Source organism: Setaria viridis, chromosome 8 (assembly GCF_005286985.2).
Source record: "Setaria viridis chromosome 8, Setaria_viridis_v4.0, whole genome shotgun sequence".
In the NCBI taxonomy this organism is placed as follows: Eukaryota; Viridiplantae; Streptophyta; class Magnoliopsida; order Poales; family Poaceae; genus Setaria; species Setaria viridis.
Window position 1 is genome coordinate 28,639,469 of NC_048270.2, and position 17,080 is coordinate 28,656,548.

General features: G+C 41.8%; 3 protein-coding genes across 3 annotated transcripts; 2 read left to right on the forward strand and 1 right to left on the reverse strand.

The window, feature by feature from the left end:
- Window positions 1-98: 98 nt before the first annotated feature.
- LOC117867073 (uncharacterized) lies at window positions 99-7,135 on the forward strand. The gene is made up of 9 exons (XM_034751404.2): window positions 99-316; window positions 2,214-2,319; window positions 3,230-3,507; window positions 4,059-4,164; window positions 4,289-4,645; window positions 4,733-4,821; window positions 4,905-5,029; window positions 5,254-5,508; window positions 6,777-7,135. The coding sequence occupies exons 1-9, from the start codon at window positions 213-215 to the stop codon at window positions 6,797-6,799; spliced, it is 1,443 nt and encodes a 480-aa protein (XP_034607295.1). The 5' UTR covers window positions 99-212; the 3' UTR covers window positions 6,800-7,135.
- A 727-nt stretch (window positions 7,136-7,862) lies between these two features.
- Window positions 7,863-12,200, forward strand: LOC117867080 (uncharacterized). Its single transcript, XM_034751410.2, has 6 exons — window positions 7,863-8,065; window positions 9,562-9,634; window positions 9,999-10,092; window positions 11,197-11,313; window positions 11,397-11,448; window positions 11,531-12,200. The coding sequence occupies exons 1-6, from the start codon at window positions 8,033-8,035 to the stop codon at window positions 11,930-11,932; spliced, it is 771 nt and encodes a 256-aa protein (XP_034607301.1). The 5' UTR covers window positions 7,863-8,032; the 3' UTR covers window positions 11,933-12,200.
- Window positions 12,201-12,440: 240 nt separating this feature from the next.
- On the reverse strand, window positions 12,441-16,959 carry LOC117867072 (glutamyl-tRNA(Gln) amidotransferase subunit B, chloroplastic/mitochondrial). Its single transcript, XM_034751403.2, has 9 exons — window positions 16,752-16,959; window positions 15,959-16,636; window positions 14,975-15,184; window positions 14,396-14,536; window positions 14,112-14,315; window positions 13,486-13,683; window positions 13,312-13,380; window positions 12,839-12,955; window positions 12,441-12,753 (listed from the first exon to the last, which is right to left on the reverse strand). The coding sequence occupies exons 2-9, from the start codon at window positions 16,580-16,582 to the stop codon at window positions 12,676-12,678; spliced, it is 1,641 nt and encodes a 546-aa protein (XP_034607294.1). The 5' UTR covers window positions 16,583-16,636; window positions 16,752-16,959; the 3' UTR covers window positions 12,441-12,675.
- Window positions 16,960-17,080: the final 121 nt, after the last annotated feature.

Here is a 17,080-nt window from a genome sequence, read left to right on the forward strand (position 1 = left end):
CGGGCCACCAATCTAAACACTCATGTTACATGACCTGCTCGGCCCGGCCCAGCCCAACGTGACCACCCGACCCCTCAAACACCCGGCAGCCGTGCTCGGCGTGTTCCTCCTGCGCCAAGACCGAAAACGGCAGCAGTAAAAATTTCAATCAGCGCGAGAGCGAGCGACGGGGACAGCAGCAGCCGCAGGCGGCGGCCACCACCGGGCACCGCATGGGCTCCGACGCCGATACCTCCGCGGGGGCGGCGCGGGAGAGGGAGGCGGAGATCGAGAAGGCCATGCGCGCCCGCGTCCCAGACTTCAAGAAGCAGGCCGAGTGAGCTCACACCTCCTCCCCTCCCTCCACCTTCTCGTGCTGGTGTGGCCGTCCTGCCCCTCCCTCTAGGGTTTTGCGCGCCATAGTGTTCCGGACTGTTGCCGCGGCTGGCGGCTGCTGCTGCTGGCGCCTGGAATTGCGGCGCTTCTCGGTGTGTCGGTTTGTCGGCCGTTGCTTGCCTCGGAGCCTCGGAGACGGCCGTGCACTGGAGGAGGGGTTTTGAGCTTTTGGTCGGAATGGACGGGGCGGGGTTTCTGATTATGCTGCCGTGGTGGCCGGGTGGGTAGGAAAAGAAGTCGAGCAGTGGTGATGAATCTTGAACCATGGATGTTGCTGGCCTCAGCAGCAGCCGGCAGCTCCTAGGGTTTTAGAGGTTAGGGAAAAATGGAAATTCGGGGATGTCAACTGTCAAGATAAGAGGCTGTTGAATTTTGAATTGAGGATGGCGGGGATCTCTACTTACCGATTCGTGTATGAGAATCCGATGGCGGCCAGTTGGTGGACCGTTTCGCTGTGGCGCGAAGTCTTTTTCTGTTTTTATTGCTGTGTCCAACTCATCGTTTCCTGCAGTTTTGTCGTTTCGGCTGTTAAACTTGATTACTGCCCTGTTAAGGTGTACTCATATATAATGGCCTACCTGTGGTAATCCCATATATGCCGTGATTGAGAAGTTATCCTGTTTTCTAGTAGAACAAAAGTTGGGATTTTTGCCCTTTTGTCCTCAGTTATTGCTGATTTCTTTCATTTTATCCCAAAATTCCTGAATCCGTGTTTCAGTTCTTTACACGGACCCAAAGATTTCACTGTTGAGTGTTGTCAATGTTTCAAGAAGTGCTAGGCTGTCAGGCATTACCTAGGTGATGGCGTAGGCACTTGTACTTTTGCAGATAGCTATAACAATATCATGTTAAATAGAGAAGAATTGGCATATTATAATAAAAAACTGGCGTTATCATGCATTCATGACTGTTCCATGATCATATTTAATCTTTCTCCATCTCCGATTAGTCAAGCCTCCTGCATCCATGCATAGATGAAATGTTAAACCACTCTAGGCAGAAAAATGCCTAGACGCTAGGCAACACAGTGCTGCTCCGCCTAGTCCCTAGCCGCTGCTTTTCAAACAGAGGGCATTGTTGTTTTCTGTAGGGTGATCAATGCTTGGTGTTTCTGTTTTTAAGGTGTCGCCTAGGCAACAAGGCGGTGGTGGCTTGCCTCGCCTAAGGTGTCGCCTTAGCCCGCCTAGGCGATAAGGCGGTGGTGGCTCGCCTCGCCTCGCCTCGCCTTAACGCTTTGAAAACCATTCTCGGTGTATTACTTTGTCTTGTGCCTTTTGTTGTGGGCTTGGCTGTGTTGGCCCCTATGTGAATCTGGGCAAGGGTAAGAGGATGATATCATATTCTTCTTTCACTATTACTAGCGCATCGCTGATGTTCTCTATGGGAGAATTAATGGATTTTTTCCTACCATCTTTGAACAAGTCTTAAGTATTTACATAATTTTCTATGGGTGCCATATATAGAATTATGCTGTACACAGTATATACAGTTTTGCAAAAATTAAATCGCTACATGAAGTAAATTATTGAAGGTTCCATAGAAACATGCCTTTTCACAAAAGGCTGAAAGGGTGTCTTTTCGAGTTTTCATGGCAGGATGTGCGGTTTTAAAAACTTCCACCTTTTGGGTGTCTACCTGAAAACCCTGTCACGTAGATCAGATCTGATGGTTAATATTTTGTTTGAGTTTGATCTGCTAGCTATAGTTTTAAAGTTGATATGGTTTAATGTTGATTTTGTACTAAGAGTCAATTTCAGAGTGGAGAGGGATATGTATTGGAACTTTTCAGCTTTAACAAAGAGGAATGTGACACTTACACAAGATATTTTCCTTTTCAGTTCCTTGACCCTTGAAGGAGTTAGGAGAGCACTGGAGAAGGACCTAGGTTTGGAGATATATTCACTTGATGCACACAAAAAGTTCATAAAGCAATGTGTAGACAAGGTATGTTCAGCGTTTTACAGAGCTATCCTAAAGTGTTGCAATGGTTTTTTTATACATCCAAATTTTCATAGATGGTGTTTATTAAAATGGTAGAAACTATAATTGAGCATTGTGCATACTGGTTAGTTCTACAGATTTACTACATGGTGTTGTAACAAGATAAAAATATTCTGATAAATATTTTTGGGGCCTGTACATAAATATTCAGTCTATTCAGTTTTTAGTTTTGAATATCGCCTCTGATAGAACCAGATGAATTTGATAGTAGATAAATATAGTCTACTACACCCTCTATTTGACAATATTTGTCCAAACCCACGCTGTGCATGTACCAAGTGATTTGGTTATTTAGGCCTACTGTTGACAGCGAAAATGCGAAATATATTGAATCCATCCATTTTTCCTTTTAAGAAGTTCATTCAGACCATTATCAATTAGCAGGCGTAGAATGGTGCTTGGACATATTATGTTATGCACACTAAATTCAAAATTAAGGAAAAGGTGATGGATAGTGGTTATATTTTTTAGAAGGATGTTACTATTATTAAACAGCTAATGTTATGGTATAATCTTTAGTTCCAGCCTCTGATTTTGCATTTAATGTTAGTACTTAAGAGCTCTGAAAATTCATGCTGTTGTTTCTATAAACTAGGACTAAGGTTCTCCGGATATATCCATATTTGAAATAGTGGCAGTTTTACGTGTATAGATAACTTGTTCCCTTGGTTTTTAATCTGGAAATTCATTAGATCCTGAGGCTACATGCAACTTCTATTCCCAGCTGGAACCTGTTACCTTTTGTATTGGTAGATCCAGTCAATCTTTTTTCTTTTTCATTTTTTTTAAAAATCCTTTTTGTATCACTCACTTTTGCTTGCTTTTTTTCTTACTTGGCCAAGTATTATAACAGGTTTTTGCTGAATCTGATGATGAAAACACAAATGATAATGCATCAGAGGATGCTGAAGCGAAAGATGATCATTTATCCAAAGAAGGATCGGATGATGCTAAACCAACACCTGTTTCAAACAAAACAACCTCCAGTGCTGATGCTCAAGTCGTAAAATCTAGTGAGACAGGAAAAGATCCTGAGGAAGAAAAGGATAAAATTTCCAGCAGTGATATTAGTGAAGACATGATAAAAGAAGCCATTGAAAAGAGGGCTTCTTATTTTAGAAAGAACTCAGAGTATGTGTTCTCAACTACTTGTTGCTAATGTATGATTACATAAATTGATACATATCTCCATTGTCACCATGTGTTAGTTTATTAAACTTTTCAACCTTTGGACATTAATATATATGAAACATTGGGACAAGAAAATGACATTAACAGAGACACCATCAAATGTACTGTCATGATGCCATATTTTTCTAATACTATGGAAAAATTTTCCAATGCTTAGTGGTCGGAGTGATTATTTTTGTTGGAATGCTTGCTGCATATCCTGCTTAGTATTTGGAGAGTTAGCAAGGAGGGAGTGTTGTTAGGATATACTTTGGGTTTATCTTATTCTGTTCTAAAAAGTTTTCCCTAGAACATGCTTACTTACTTAGTGTTGTGTTTTATTCATTGTGGTTTGAAGTTTGAACACTAGATTTTGGACCATAATAATACGGCTGCTGAAACAGAAAAGAGTATGTAATCAGTTTTTGGGGTATACCCGATGCCCTTTGTTTTTACCTGCCTTTTGTGCATTTCACTATTCAGTATGTATTCACAAAATGAAATAAATGCAGAACTCTTACTTTGCAAGGAGTACGCCGTACTTTGGAAGAAGATCTCAAGCTTCAGAAGAAAGCTTTAGATGCCTACAAGAACTTTATTACTACACAATTAGACAAGGTCAGTTTAATATACGCATGAGTAACATGTATCTCTTTAATTGAATACACTTTGAACCTTTCTATATGAATTAATTCGAGGATATGAAATTTGGTTCTGTTTCTTTTCTTTTTCTGTGTGGCAGGTTTTGCAAGAACCTGCCAATGGAACCAAGAAAAAAAGTAAAAAGGGACCTCCCATGGATACTGACCGAAAAGCAAGTAAAGGCTCTAAAAGAGCCCGTGAAGACTCAAATAGCTCTGAATTAGAAAATAGCCAGAGTGAGATGGAAGATAGCGATGAAGATGCAAGGCCAAGAAAGAAAAGGGCAGAAAAACCTAAAGTCATCAAAAAGCAGAAAAAAGTTCCAGATGAGAAGAAACTGTCAACCCTAAAGGCTAAAAAAGTTGCAAAACAAGATTCAGATAGAAGTGATGATGAACAGGGTGGCAGCTCAGCAGAAGAGGATAATTCACGTTCATCTGCTGAGGAAGATAACAAGGTTCTCAGCTGAACTTTTGGCACACTTAATTCCTTGTCATGTGAACATGTGTGTCTTACTCATGTATCTTTCACATTTGGTGTGCAGAGAAAACGACAACAGGCTCCAGCTCCAGCTCCAGCTTACGGGAAACATGTAGAGCATCTGAAGTCAATAATCAAGTCTTGTGGGATGACGTAATACCTCATACTTGATTTAACATACGGAGTCATGGATTTTAGACTGATAATTTTACTAATATATGTTTCCTTTAATCTAGTATTCCACCTACTGTGTATCGGAGAGCCAAGCAAGCTCCTGAGCACAAACGGGAGGCCTGTTTGATAAAGGAGTTAGAGGATATGCTTGAAAAGGAAGGATTGTCAAAAAATCCTTCTGAAAAAGGTGTGTTTTCTTGTTAGGTAATAGATTATTTAGGGAAGCTTCTGCTTTATGTTTCCTTTCGATTTTTACTTATTGAGTATGATTTATCGATACCAGTAACCTATATCTTGCTCCCAAACTTTGAATACTAAGTTGTTGGTTCTGTAAGGTATTAAAATGAACCACATGGTCCACATTGGGGTCATCCCACTTTCTTCTAACATGCCTTTTAATGCTATGTGCAGAAATCAAAGCAGTGAAGAAAAGAAAAGAAAGAGCAAAGGAACTTGAGGGCATAGACACGAGTAATATTATCACTAGTTCTCGTCGCCGAAGTACATCAAGCTTCATACCCCTGCCACCACCACCTAAAATAGAAGCTGATAGTGATGATGATGAAGATGATGATGCGAAAGACGATGATGAAGATGAGGAGAATCTAGAGGATGGAGACGCAGGTGATAATGATGATGCGGAAGCTGGCGATGGTTCTGCTGATGGTATGATTCAATCATCTGTTACGTGATTTGCTTTAAGCAGCTTACAATTTCTTTAATGTTGAGATAAGTACACTTTTAAGTATATGCTCATGCTGTATCTTTCTTTAAACTACTATAGTTCAGTTCAGCCCCAGGAGCAGTTTCCCTTAGACTTGCCCTGTTGAACACACCAAACTTACCTAAAAAGGGTATCCTTCTGAGGCACATTGGCTTACGCTAGAGTTTTGACACTTGTTTCAACATTTTTGCAATCTTGGGGATTGTGTGAAAGCACCATCGTTTCTCTGTACAAGTTTGGATGGATACTGAATATGGATTAAAGTAGTGACAAACACAAAGGGCCTTCACCACCAGCTGGGGCATTTCTTTATTGTTGCCACAAAACAGATTTTCTGTGCTCCACACTAGGACTTGGCCCGATTTGAGATGTAATCCTGATGTCTTAATCTCCCAAAAGGAAAAACCTTGATGGCTGATGGCAATACGCACTGCATCTCCCCTCTGTAACCTTGCTTCATTGGGACGACATTCTTGAAACTGGCCTTTGTAGTATCTGCATACATGGTGAATGTGTGCTCCCGCAACCAAATATAATCCCTTCAGTGGACAATATCGTGAAAAAATTCTGAAAGGATGTTTCCTTGACGCATTGTGCAGAAACATCTGGTAGGTATTGACTATTGAATCCTTCTTGGAATGTTGGAAATTGAAAGAACTACACACTATCCTTTAGTTACTCATAAATTTAAAATCCAACAATTATATGTGAGTTTGGTGTGTATAGGTCTATTAGGCTCACATCTGTATGATCTGAAAGTGGCCAGCAGGTTAAGAATTTCTGTCATGATGTTCTATGATTATCAAAGATTCATAATATATTTGATTCAGCACACGCTTTTGTAGCTTGTGTGCTGCTGACCTTGCTTTTTTTGCATCTATTTCTTGCATTTTTTTTTCATGAAAAGTTTACTAAACACTACCGCAGCAGGTAGCGGTCTGAGTGTGCATCACACTTCCATTCCATATTTAAAGAATCCTACAATGTGCAATCATTCTGAAATCAACTTTATGTTTTTTTTCACATTCTATTATCATGTAGTTGACTACTCATACCGGTTGAATTTCCTGCTGGTTGTCTATTTCCTTCCCTTTCATTCAAAAGGTTTTGCTTGTTGCATCCAGTGTTTTTTTGCCTTTGGTGTGCCAGGCATCTGAACACCAAGCGAAAATAATGCCTTCGTCTGAATAACCCTTCTGTACACTTGCAGATGCTGCAAAGGACAGCGATTGATTCCTGCGCCAGATAGGTGGAATCAGTTCTGACCATATAGGTTCAGCTTCATGTTGACTTTCGGCGAGTTGGCTGGGTTTCGTGGATGCCTGTGGATGTAATCAGTTGTTCAGGAGCTTTATCTTCTGATGTTTATTCATGTGTGATTGGAACATTTGCTAGCTTCAGCTTCAGTGAAACATCAGGGAACAGATTGTTCGTGTAATTATGTACAACTCGCAGCATCTTGTTCGTCGTGTAGATGCAAGCGTCGCAGAATTTTAAGTTAGCGGTAATTAAGTACTGTATTGATTTATTAGTTCTAATCAATAAACTTTTGTAGATGAGGGATTGAAATTTCTCTGCGCTTCATTCTTTTGCTTGTTTTGAAGTTGTGATTTGATTTCGAGTAAAACCTCTTTGAAACTCAGATGAATTCTATCTTAGACTTGAAGGTTTTATGTTTTCTTTTGGGTTTCTTTTGATTTGAAATAGCAAAAGGTTAGGGATCAACAGGTTTCGTACAAATGTTTGTTTCCACAAAGTTTCATTGTGAATCCACTGTATGTGTTCTTTCGGCCCTGTTTGGATTCCACCAGATTCTGAGAATCCAGCTTCTAGAATCCAGGTGGGATCCAAGCACTCCACATTTTGAAATCCAGAAGCTAGATTCTAAAAATCTTAGTTGGAGTTAGCTGGCTTTTGCTAAATTTTGATGAACCTAGTGAGAGAGAAGATAGAATCTAGCTTTTAGAATTTACAGAAGATTCAAACAATCTCTTTAGCTTCTACATAAAATCTAGCTTTTATTATCCCAAAATCCAGCTTTTGAGAATTCAAAAGCTAATCCAAACGGGGCCGAAGTTGAATCGCATTGGGCTACGCGGGCAGGACAGGCTAGCCACGCGCTCTCTTCCCCTCGGGCCAGTAGATTTGGGCCGAAACAGATAATGAGCCCGGCCCAATCGGGCTGCCTTTCGTGATGTGATGCGGTGCGAGCACGGGCTCCTCGGGACGGGCGGCGCCGTCACGGTCACGTCGTTGTTTAGGCGCTGCCCGCCTGCGTCTGCGTGCGTTCAACTTGGCCTCGCTCGTCTCTCGTGGTGGAAGCGAGCGACGCCAAAAGAAGAAAAGAGACCCAAGCCTCACAAAAAAGAAAAAAGGCAGCAGAAAAAAAATTAAGAGAGAGAGTAGACTACACGATAGCGTCCGTCGAGCCGGAGGCGAGGCGAGGCAGCGGCGGCGGCGGCGAAGATGAGGAAGAAGCTCGGCACCCGGTTCCCCGCGGTTCGTGTCCCGTCGCCCCTTCTATATCTCTCCCCCTCTGCGTACGTCTGTATGTGGCTCTGATCTGCCACCGCGCGCGCGCGCGATCCGATCTGCGCAGCCACGCGCGCTGCGGATCTCCGTGTCCGCGCCCGGGATCCGGTGGCGGCGGCCGCCGTTGACCCGCGGCGTCGTTGTTTTGCTCCCGTTGGCGAGGTTTTGGGGTCGGCTGGGTTGTGCGGGGAGGCGAGGCGAAGGCGCAGATCGGCTCCTCTGCTTGCTCGTGCGCGCGCGCGCGCACGGGAAATTTATTTCGTTTTGCTTTTTTCATTATTATTTTTTATTTTTATTTTTCGAAGTCCTGCCTCTCTCGGCGGTGGGTGAACTGAGGGGGCTGGGAATTTCTGCGGCTGGTTCTCTGTTCGTGATGTGTGGGTGAGGGAGGGAGGGCTTCCGTTGGTGGTGCAAGGATGGAGAGATTTGCGGGGGGCTCGCAGCCCACTGAATCAGTTCTGCTGGCTAGTGGTGACTGGCTAACCGGGCAGTTTGGTGTGATCTCGACCCGCTACAGGTTTGTGCTCTGACGCATGGCGTCCTGGATGCTTAGGATGAGCTAGATTCGTGATCTAGTGCCACTGTTCCTACGTGTGGTCTGGTCACGAGATCTCGGGCCATGCGGGCATGTATTGCTGGGATGCACACCATGCGATCTGGTGCCGGAGTGATTATGCTGCGCAGTTCGACATGTGCAACCTATATTCAAGGGTTTTATTATGTTATTGTAGGAGGGGATGATGACTTCCTCTTCTGTCCTAATATTTCTTGACAGTTGCTCGTAATTGTTGTGTTGAGTTAGAGAACAAACCTTGGCCCATAGTTAACGAGTAATTTGCTCATGTTAGTGCAAATTCACAATAGAAGGAACTACCTAGTCTAATGTTGCAGTGGTGTAGGTTCAGATGCTCTCTTTGGTTGGCTTGTAAGGTGCAAAAGGTGCACTGTATTTGTGGTATAATATTTTGTTCTCATGCTTGGTCCCAAGGTCTTCTGAACTGAACATGCAAGCACCGATTTATGGAATCTACAATGTAGTGCTGACAGCAGAGTTTGTTGTGGGGTTTTTTTGTTGGTTTTAAGTCTTGGTTCTGTTTTCATGAAGCCAACATAGTTGAAGTTCCAAGCTCACAGACCTGTATGGTTTTGCTATAGGAGTGAGCCTCGTCAATTGTATTTACCTGGCTAATGTTTCTGAATTTCATCATTTGCTATACTTTTCATGAGACAAAATATGATTTTAACAACTTCTTTGGTGTCTATCAGTGTGTTGATTAGTGAAAGTTTTGGGTTTCACCTTTTTGGATATCTTTCCTAGATAATTTTGAGCGTTTGCCTGACTGCTTTCATTGTATGTGGTGCACTAATTCTGTATTATACAGTATGTTTGAGGAATGTTTGAAATATTTGCACAGTTCTAATGGTGTGAAGTTATCCCCTAATTATTTTCTCTGTTATGGTAGGCTCGGATCAAAAAGATAATGCAAGCAGATGAGGACGTTGGCAAGATTGCACTAGCAGTGCCTGTTTTAGTTTGTAAGTTTCACAAGAATCATTGTGCTTTGATGTTTACATATCTGCACTCTTATCCCACAATATTCTAGTGTTAGTACACCAATAAACTTGCAATAAAAGTTGACCTTTATCTCATAGTCTGAGGTCTGGCCATCTGGTTATTGGTTAATAATTTTCTGCACAAACTGATTTCGGGTTCGACATGAATTATAGAAAAGAGTCACCTTATAAATTTACAGGAGGTTATGCACAGTGTTTCCAATTCATTTCATGTGTTTCTAGGCTACGTTTCATGTGTTTATTGTTTTGTATATGCTGCAAATTGTAGTTGAAATCATGTTGAAGCGTATAAAGTGAGTTTCTGACATTCTTTTTTTGCATGCAGCAAGGGCTCTTGAATTGTTTTTGCAAGATTTAATTGACAGGACCTATGAAATTACTCTTCAAAGTGGTGCAAAGACTCTGAATTCCTTCCACCTGTGAGTACCACCAGGCATTTTGATTTTTTCAGTGGCAATGTATTGTATGTATCCCTCTGTTTCTTTAGTTAAGTACTGGTCTAATAATATAGTTTAAATCATTCAATAATGTCATTTATTACATATATATGGGGACTCAACAAGCTTTCGGTGGTCATTGATAAGTTTGAACTTTGAAGTATGATATAAGCTGTACTGTTTACTCATCTCATCAATTTTATAACGCGTACATTTTTCTGAAAAAGTTTCTCGATGAAGATGAGAGTTTTATTTTCTTCTTTTACCGTAATATGCTTTTTTTTACACGTTGAAGTTTGGCTTGCTTCATTGTACAAAAAGGACATCTTTGTTTATGTTATTGAACAAATTGCACATAACTTGGATGATGAGTTCCATAATTTGTTGGATATAACTCATGCCTCATATAACTATGGCACTTTCCGTACCACTGCATATGGCGTTTTGTGTGAATTCATTGATTTAAAAGAGTGCACTGTTTAAAAAGTAGCTGCTATCTAAGTTAATGTTTATAATATCTGTAGGTGGGGTTCGAGAACTGGTCGGTCCCTGCCTATGGCCAACTAATTTGTTTAGGGAAAACATAAGGTACTCAAGTTAGATTCAACTAATGTTTTTGTCTGACCTCTGAAGGAAGCGATGGACTGATCGCTTTCAGCGGAAGTCTCACTTCAAATAAGATCTGAATTTTGAACATGAAATCAGGTTGGTTTGGTAACCAATTTGTATACTGGTATTTTTGTTTACAATGTATATAGTGCTATAGTGTGGTTTCTGGAAATTGAGCTCAAGGAAATTTGTAGAGGATATCCTACTCTACTGAAACTGAGCTGAACCTCATCTCATAGGCAAATATGGGCTCTTCTGAATTCTTACAAGTTAATTCCATCTTTAAATGTATCTAGATGGTTGATCAAACTCCTTTTTCTTAAAATTTTGTTGCGTTGTGGCTTATGATTTCACCTGTTCCTTCAAGTTAGATTTTGTTTCTGCTTTATCTCTGTATTCACGATTACTTTATGCTTGAGGTTTAAACTTTGAGTGATTAGTGCCTAACGGCTCTATATTTATCTTTTTTATCTTCAGGAAGCAATGTGTGAAGAGGTACAGTTCTTTTGATTTCCTAACAGAAGTTGTCAACAAGGTACCAGACCTTGGTGGTGCAGACTCTTGTGGGGATGAAAGAGGGTTACCTAGAAGAAGGTAAATTCAGTTGTTATAATCAGCTATTCATGACTCACTGCAACAAGTGCCTTATTAGTGCTTGATTGAAATTCATTTTACAGAAAGTCAAATGGCAGTGACCCAGAGAATGATGAATCAAGATCCAGCAAAATGGTATGCCTACATCAACTGTCACAGACCATGTGATTAATAATGTTATAAATGGCTGTGTGGTAATGGATCTTTGCTTTTTCAGGCCATAAGAAGCGCGAACATCAGCCCTAGAGGACGTGGGAGAGGTCGAGGAAGGGGGCGAGGACGGCCGCCAACCAAGAGAAAGGAAGTTGGTTATGTACAATTTGAGGATGAGAGCAGCATGTTTGCTGAACAAGGTGAACCTTTACCAGGAGAGGAAACAGTTCCAGAGAGCAACCATAACAATGAGAACATACCCCCAAGCGCACAACCTCCACAAGAGGCTCCCCTGCCAGCAGCTGTGCCAGGCACAAGTTCTAAGGTGGAAGAAGCAAACACCGACCATCAGTCAGATTGGCCAATGCCAGATGCTGCCATTGGAAGCATCGGCGTCGGGCCATCTGGTTTTGGACATCTGACGGTGCAGGTTGATGAGGACGAGGACTACGACAACGAGGATTAGTCATGGTCGTCCTCTCATTGTATGCACTAACAGGACTGTTCTGGTGTTGTAAAATGTAAATATAGTTTGAAAGTAGTTGCCGCAGCTTAGCTGTGATGGGCTGCTGACGCGATGCAGTTATGTAGTTGTCCTGTGTAACTTTTGTTTCCCAATAATTGCTTGGTAGTTGCCTCTTATTTTACATGATTGAATATTTAAGTGTTTTGTCATATTTAACTCGGTATTTCAGCAGTGATTGACTTTTTATATATTGTCATATTTTCAATGATTCTCTGTTGTATGACGTCGTAATCTGCAGTTGTTGCTGTCTGCTGGATTCTGTGTGAACTTTATTTCTTTCTCACAATTCAAGCCACCCTTCTATGTAGAAACATTTTGGTTCCAAAAAAAATTATTATATGTTACAGATGAAAATTTAAACCAAGATGGAGATTGTCAATGACACCACTACAAAATCCATTGAAAGCATATTGCAATTTTCATCTTCAGTTGTGCGATGCAGCTTGCATAAGGTACAATGGATATTCTTCCTTTTCAAATTAGCTGGTCGAGTTCAAAGATGTGTATTGTGAACTGGACATTTACAAAATCCATAAGGAAAAGAAAGAGCTAATCACATTCTGAATTTAATGAGGCAGAGTAACAACTTCCAGACCCAAATAAGAGATTTCCTATCTGGAAAATTATCGTTCTGGGATTTCACCCAATGTCGTGCTTGTTAATCCAGGTGAGGTCAAAACAAACTAATTGGCATTTAACTTCTCTCCAAGGATTTTATTCAACAAAACAGGGTTGGCCTTACCCTTCGATGCTTTCATAACCTGCAATCAATTGAAACTATATGATCACCGATCTGGTTTTCAAGCTGCAGAGTCAAACAGATGCTAGTGTTCAAAATTGACAAACCTGGCCTGCAAAAAATCCTTGCAACTTGGTTTTCCCAGCACGGTACTGCTCAAGTTGCTTTGGATTGTCAGCAATTACTTTATCTACCATTGCCTCAATTGCTGCTGGATCTGCTATCTGCCATTTCATGTAACAAATTTTTGTGTCATCAAACCTAACCAGAAATCAAAATAATGAAATTGCATCAAGTACAGTAGAGTAGAGCGCAGCAATGGCCCAAACTACTCACGAAAGTACAAGAATGTACAAAAGAAAAAATACAAATTGTAAAATACAAGGGCATGCCAATGTTTTTTCCCAGTCTTTTCACCTGACTATCATTAACAGGAATATATATTGTTCCTGACCAAAGGAAAAGGTTGAAAGCGGCTATTGACAATGCTGAAAGATGGTGTGTAACTGCGTATTCACAGAATCGTTTAGATTCTCAAACTACCATGTTTCAAAATAGTAACTAATGTGAGAGCAATTACCTGAACTAAATCTTTCTCCTCTATCACACCCTTAACTGTTCCACCTTTGGCGATAAGCTCAACCAGTATCTGGAAGGACAGATTTTGAGAGATTTATCATGGAAGACCCTACAGGCTCTAACCAAGACAATGAAGACATGGATCCCAAAATGAGTAGCAGTTTAGCTAAGTTACCTCCTTGCCAATCTTCCCACTGATAGTTCCGTTCTTGATGGATTCAATAAGTTCAGAAAGCTCCAGAGGTGTTAATTTAGTTTCATTAATGGAGAGCTTTTCATTTTTTAGATAAGCAGCAATGTCACCCATGATCCAGTTGCAAGCCAGCTTTGCATCAGCTCCATGTTCAAGAGTAGAATCAAAGAAATGAGCAACCTGGGAAGGTATATACCAATCAGATTACTTAAACAATTCTGAATAATAAAGGAAATGTACTATCTTGTCTAGGACAAAAAATTCTGGTTCTCCCTCCGTTCCAAATTGTAGGTCGTTTTGACTTTTATAGGTTCATAGATATTATTATGCATCTAGACATACACTATATCTAGATGCATAATAATATCTATGAAATTAGAAAAGTCAAAACGACCTACAATTTGGAACGGAGGGAGTATTTCACTATATGCATTATAAAGGTCCATGGCATTAGGTCACCAGGCAAATATGTGATACCTACAAGCAGGACGAAATAGAATCTCTCAATTAGATAACCAGTTGAAGAGCAGACCCTAAATGGGGTCTTCTAAACTATCTGTGGACACAAACATGCATAGGAAAGGGAAAACAATGCAGAAGATAATTACATTATCGTCATTAGCAAGGAACAGAACATCTTGCATGCTAAGTCCCATATTCTCATAACGCCTGCGTTTTGCTTCTGGAAGCTCCGGCATGGACTTGCTGATTTCATCAATATAGTCAGTACTGAGAACAACTTCAGGAAGATCAGGCTCAGGAAAATATCTGTAGTCGGCAAGTCCCTCCTTTTTTCGCATTGTAAAAGTTTTCTGAGCATGGAGATAAAAAAATAATTGGAAATGGTAGTAAAAGGCCAGCAAAGTAAAAGGTTAAGGCTAGGGCCAGCAACCTGAGAAGATTCATCCCATAGACGGGTTTCTTGCACAATTTGATCAGCCTGGCCTTCTTTATGGAGCATAATTTGCCGGGAGATCTCATAATCAATTGCCCTATTGATCTCCGAAAATGAGTTCATATTTTTTATTTCTACCTGTCAGAATCGAAAGAAGAGTGTGACGCCATGTATCGTGGTGGATAAACAGTCAAACACAATTTAACTTATTTTCCCTTAAAATAATGTGCCATGTACTAGTCTGGTAAGAAACCACTGAACTGCAAGTATGCATGTTCCTGGGTATAATTAGCATTACATGCCACCAATAGCTACTTAACCACGGGTGAATTATGTGTATTCCCAAATATAACTAGCCCACAGTGCGATTTTTTTCTTTGCAAGGATGAAAATTCAAGCCATCAAAAAAAAACATGGTAGATTTGTCAGGACTCAGGACAATGTAGCCCCTACTATATTTCACCTGTATAGCTTAGTTTACTGATGAATCAGCAAGTCATAACACTGAACAAATGTTGCTAACATAGAATGTATCAAAATAATCATTTAGGGAAGTTTCAAAGATATGGGCATTACCTTTGTACCGAATTCTGATTGTCCAACAGGTCGGACAGAAACATTCACATCACAACGAAGGGAACCTTCCTGCATGTTACCATTACTCACTCCAAGGTACCTAACGATCCTTTGCAGCTCAGCACCATACTCAGCAGCCTCTATCCCTGTTCTCATGTCTGGCTCTGAGACAATTTCAAGCAAAGGTACGCCAGCCCTGTTTAGGTCAACCTAGACAGCCAGAATAGAAACCACAGATTAATAACTGAAGTTGTTGCCGAAGTGATGACCCGCTGTGTAATTCTTTGATGAGGAATTAGCTTTCTTTTCTTTTCATTATCTCTTGGCGTTCCTGTAAATATCAGAGCAGTGCTTAAGGTTTATTTATCTGTATCAATGTATGTCCTTTCATGTATCATACTTACAAGAAATCTAATTCCTTGTGTTCCATTGCATGTGTTTATAGCCAAAGGATTCAAAATTTCAAATAATTCTTCTCTGCGGGAAGAAGGTAATGTCTCTTTTTACCACTCAGCTTGACTACCAAGGCTGTGCCCAGCTAGCCATCTAAGCTACAGCCGGCAAAAGCAAGTATTATTGTTTGTCTGTATTATGAATAGCGGTTGCCATCAGTTTTCTCACCATAGCGCTCATTTGCTCTTGATGGTGAGCCGACCTGGCTCTCCTCAGGTAGCAAGCTTTTGCTGGTGATTGTGGGTTAGATTGACCTCAAAATCAAGCTTTTCCTGCCCTACCAAACTCCAATCCTTTCTTGGCAAGGCTAGGATTCCCCTTGCCTAAGATCCAAATGCTCCCTTAAGTTCTTTAACGTATATTTCTATGGTTCTATGCATTAATCTAGAAGTTTTACTATTGCTGTGGTAAATGTCAAAACTGATTTTGCAGTTCCATTGCTGTTATGCCAGACTAATGTGCTAAGCATGTCAAAATACCAGGAAAACTGATAGGAGTACGGATCTCTAGCAGAAATTAGTCAGGGCAAACCTGAGAATAACTCCCGGATTCAGAATGAAGCAGCTTGCCAGCATCTTCTTCCATGTGAACCCTTGTGATCCCAAACTTCCTATGCCCGCCGCCAAATTCCACCGGAAGATCCAAATTGACGTATCCCTTCTTGGCGATGGGAATATCAAACTGGGAAATCTGGTACCCCTTGGGGAGGTCCGGGTAGAAATACTGCTTCCGATCAAACTTGGATATCATTGAGATCTCACAATTGAGAGCGAGGCCCAGCTTCACGGCACACTCAACAACCTTCTCGTTCAGAACCGGCAGCGCCCCTGGGTGGCCCATGCAGGTGGGGCAGATTGTGCTGTTGGGCTGGGAGCCGTAGTTGTACGGGCAAGAACAAAATGCTTTTGTGACGGTCGAGAGCTGGACATGGGTCTCGATTCCAATGACGGCTTCAAAACCCTGTGTCTTCTGCTCTGCCGCCTCCTTGGTCGCCAGTTGAATTGACTTGGGCGCCGCTTTGGGCTCGGTAGCCTGTGCACTCTCCGCCCTGGTCGTGAAGCGGGACAACCGAGGTCGTAGTACAGTAAAGAGCAGGCCGGAATTCGATCTAAATGAGATCGGCGTCCTCATCCCTCGGAGGAGGGTTAGAGCCATTGTGTGTGGCCAATGCGCCTCTACAAATCGCAATCAGTTATCGCCGGTCACAGCCTGTAAGGAAGAGAATGAAAATCATGAGCACGCTGGGATTTCATGATCGCAGAAGAATCCTACAATTTCATGAACACGCTAAGATTCCGAATGAAGGTCGGCGGAAACGCCTCACCTGATCGTGCAGCCTCGGTTGAAGCTAGCGGTAATGGGGCGGCGGAGGGCGGGGTGAGGAGAAGTCCGGCGAGAGATTGAGTGCTCCGGCCTGAGGGTGAGGACCGGAGCGTAGCGGGAGAGCTGCGAGCGGCGGAGGCGGCGGAGGGCGAGCCGCGCCTGCGAGTGGCGGAGCGGAGGGGATTGGGTGCGGGCGGCGGAGCGGAGGGGATTGGTTGGGTTTGGGTGAAAGAGAGAGCTGGGCTGTGCCGTTGTTGGGTGGGCCTGGCCCATTCAGACTGAATTCATGCCCAATAGAAATTTCATTCGAGTTATAACTGTGATTTTTCG

Coding starts and splice junctions, on each gene's coding strand:
- LOC117867073 (XM_034751404.2), top strand. CDS start 213: ATGGGCTCCGACGCCGATACCTCCGCGGGGGCGGCGCGGGAGAGGGAG. Junction 2,320..3,229: donor TAAAGCAATGTGTAGACAAG/GTATGTTCAGCG, acceptor GTATTATAACAG/GTTTTTGCTGAATCTGATGA. Junction 5,509..6,776: donor TGGCGATGGTTCTGCTGATG/GTATGATTCAAT, acceptor GTACACTTGCAG/ATGCTGCAAAGGACAGCGAT.
- LOC117867080 (XM_034751410.2), top strand. CDS start 8,033: ATGAGGAAGAAGCTCGGCACCCGGTTCCCCGCG. Junction 9,635..9,998: donor AGCAGTGCCTGTTTTAGTTT/GTAAGTTTCACA, acceptor TTTTGCATGCAG/CAAGGGCTCTTGAATTGTTT. Junction 10,093..11,196: donor ACTCTGAATTCCTTCCACCT/GTGAGTACCACC, acceptor TTTTATCTTCAG/GAAGCAATGTGTGAAGAGGT.
- LOC117867072 (XM_034751403.2), bottom strand. CDS start 16,582: ATGGCTCTAACCCTCCTCCGAGGGATGAGGACGCCGATCTCATTTAGA. Junction 15,185..15,958: donor AATCCGGGAGTTATTCTCAG/GTTTGCCCTGAC, acceptor CTGGCTGTCTAG/GTTGACCTAAACAGGGCTGG. Junction 12,956..13,311: donor AGGAGAAAGATTTAGTTCAG/GTAATTGCTCTC, acceptor ATGAAATGGCAG/ATAGCAGATCCAGCAGCAAT.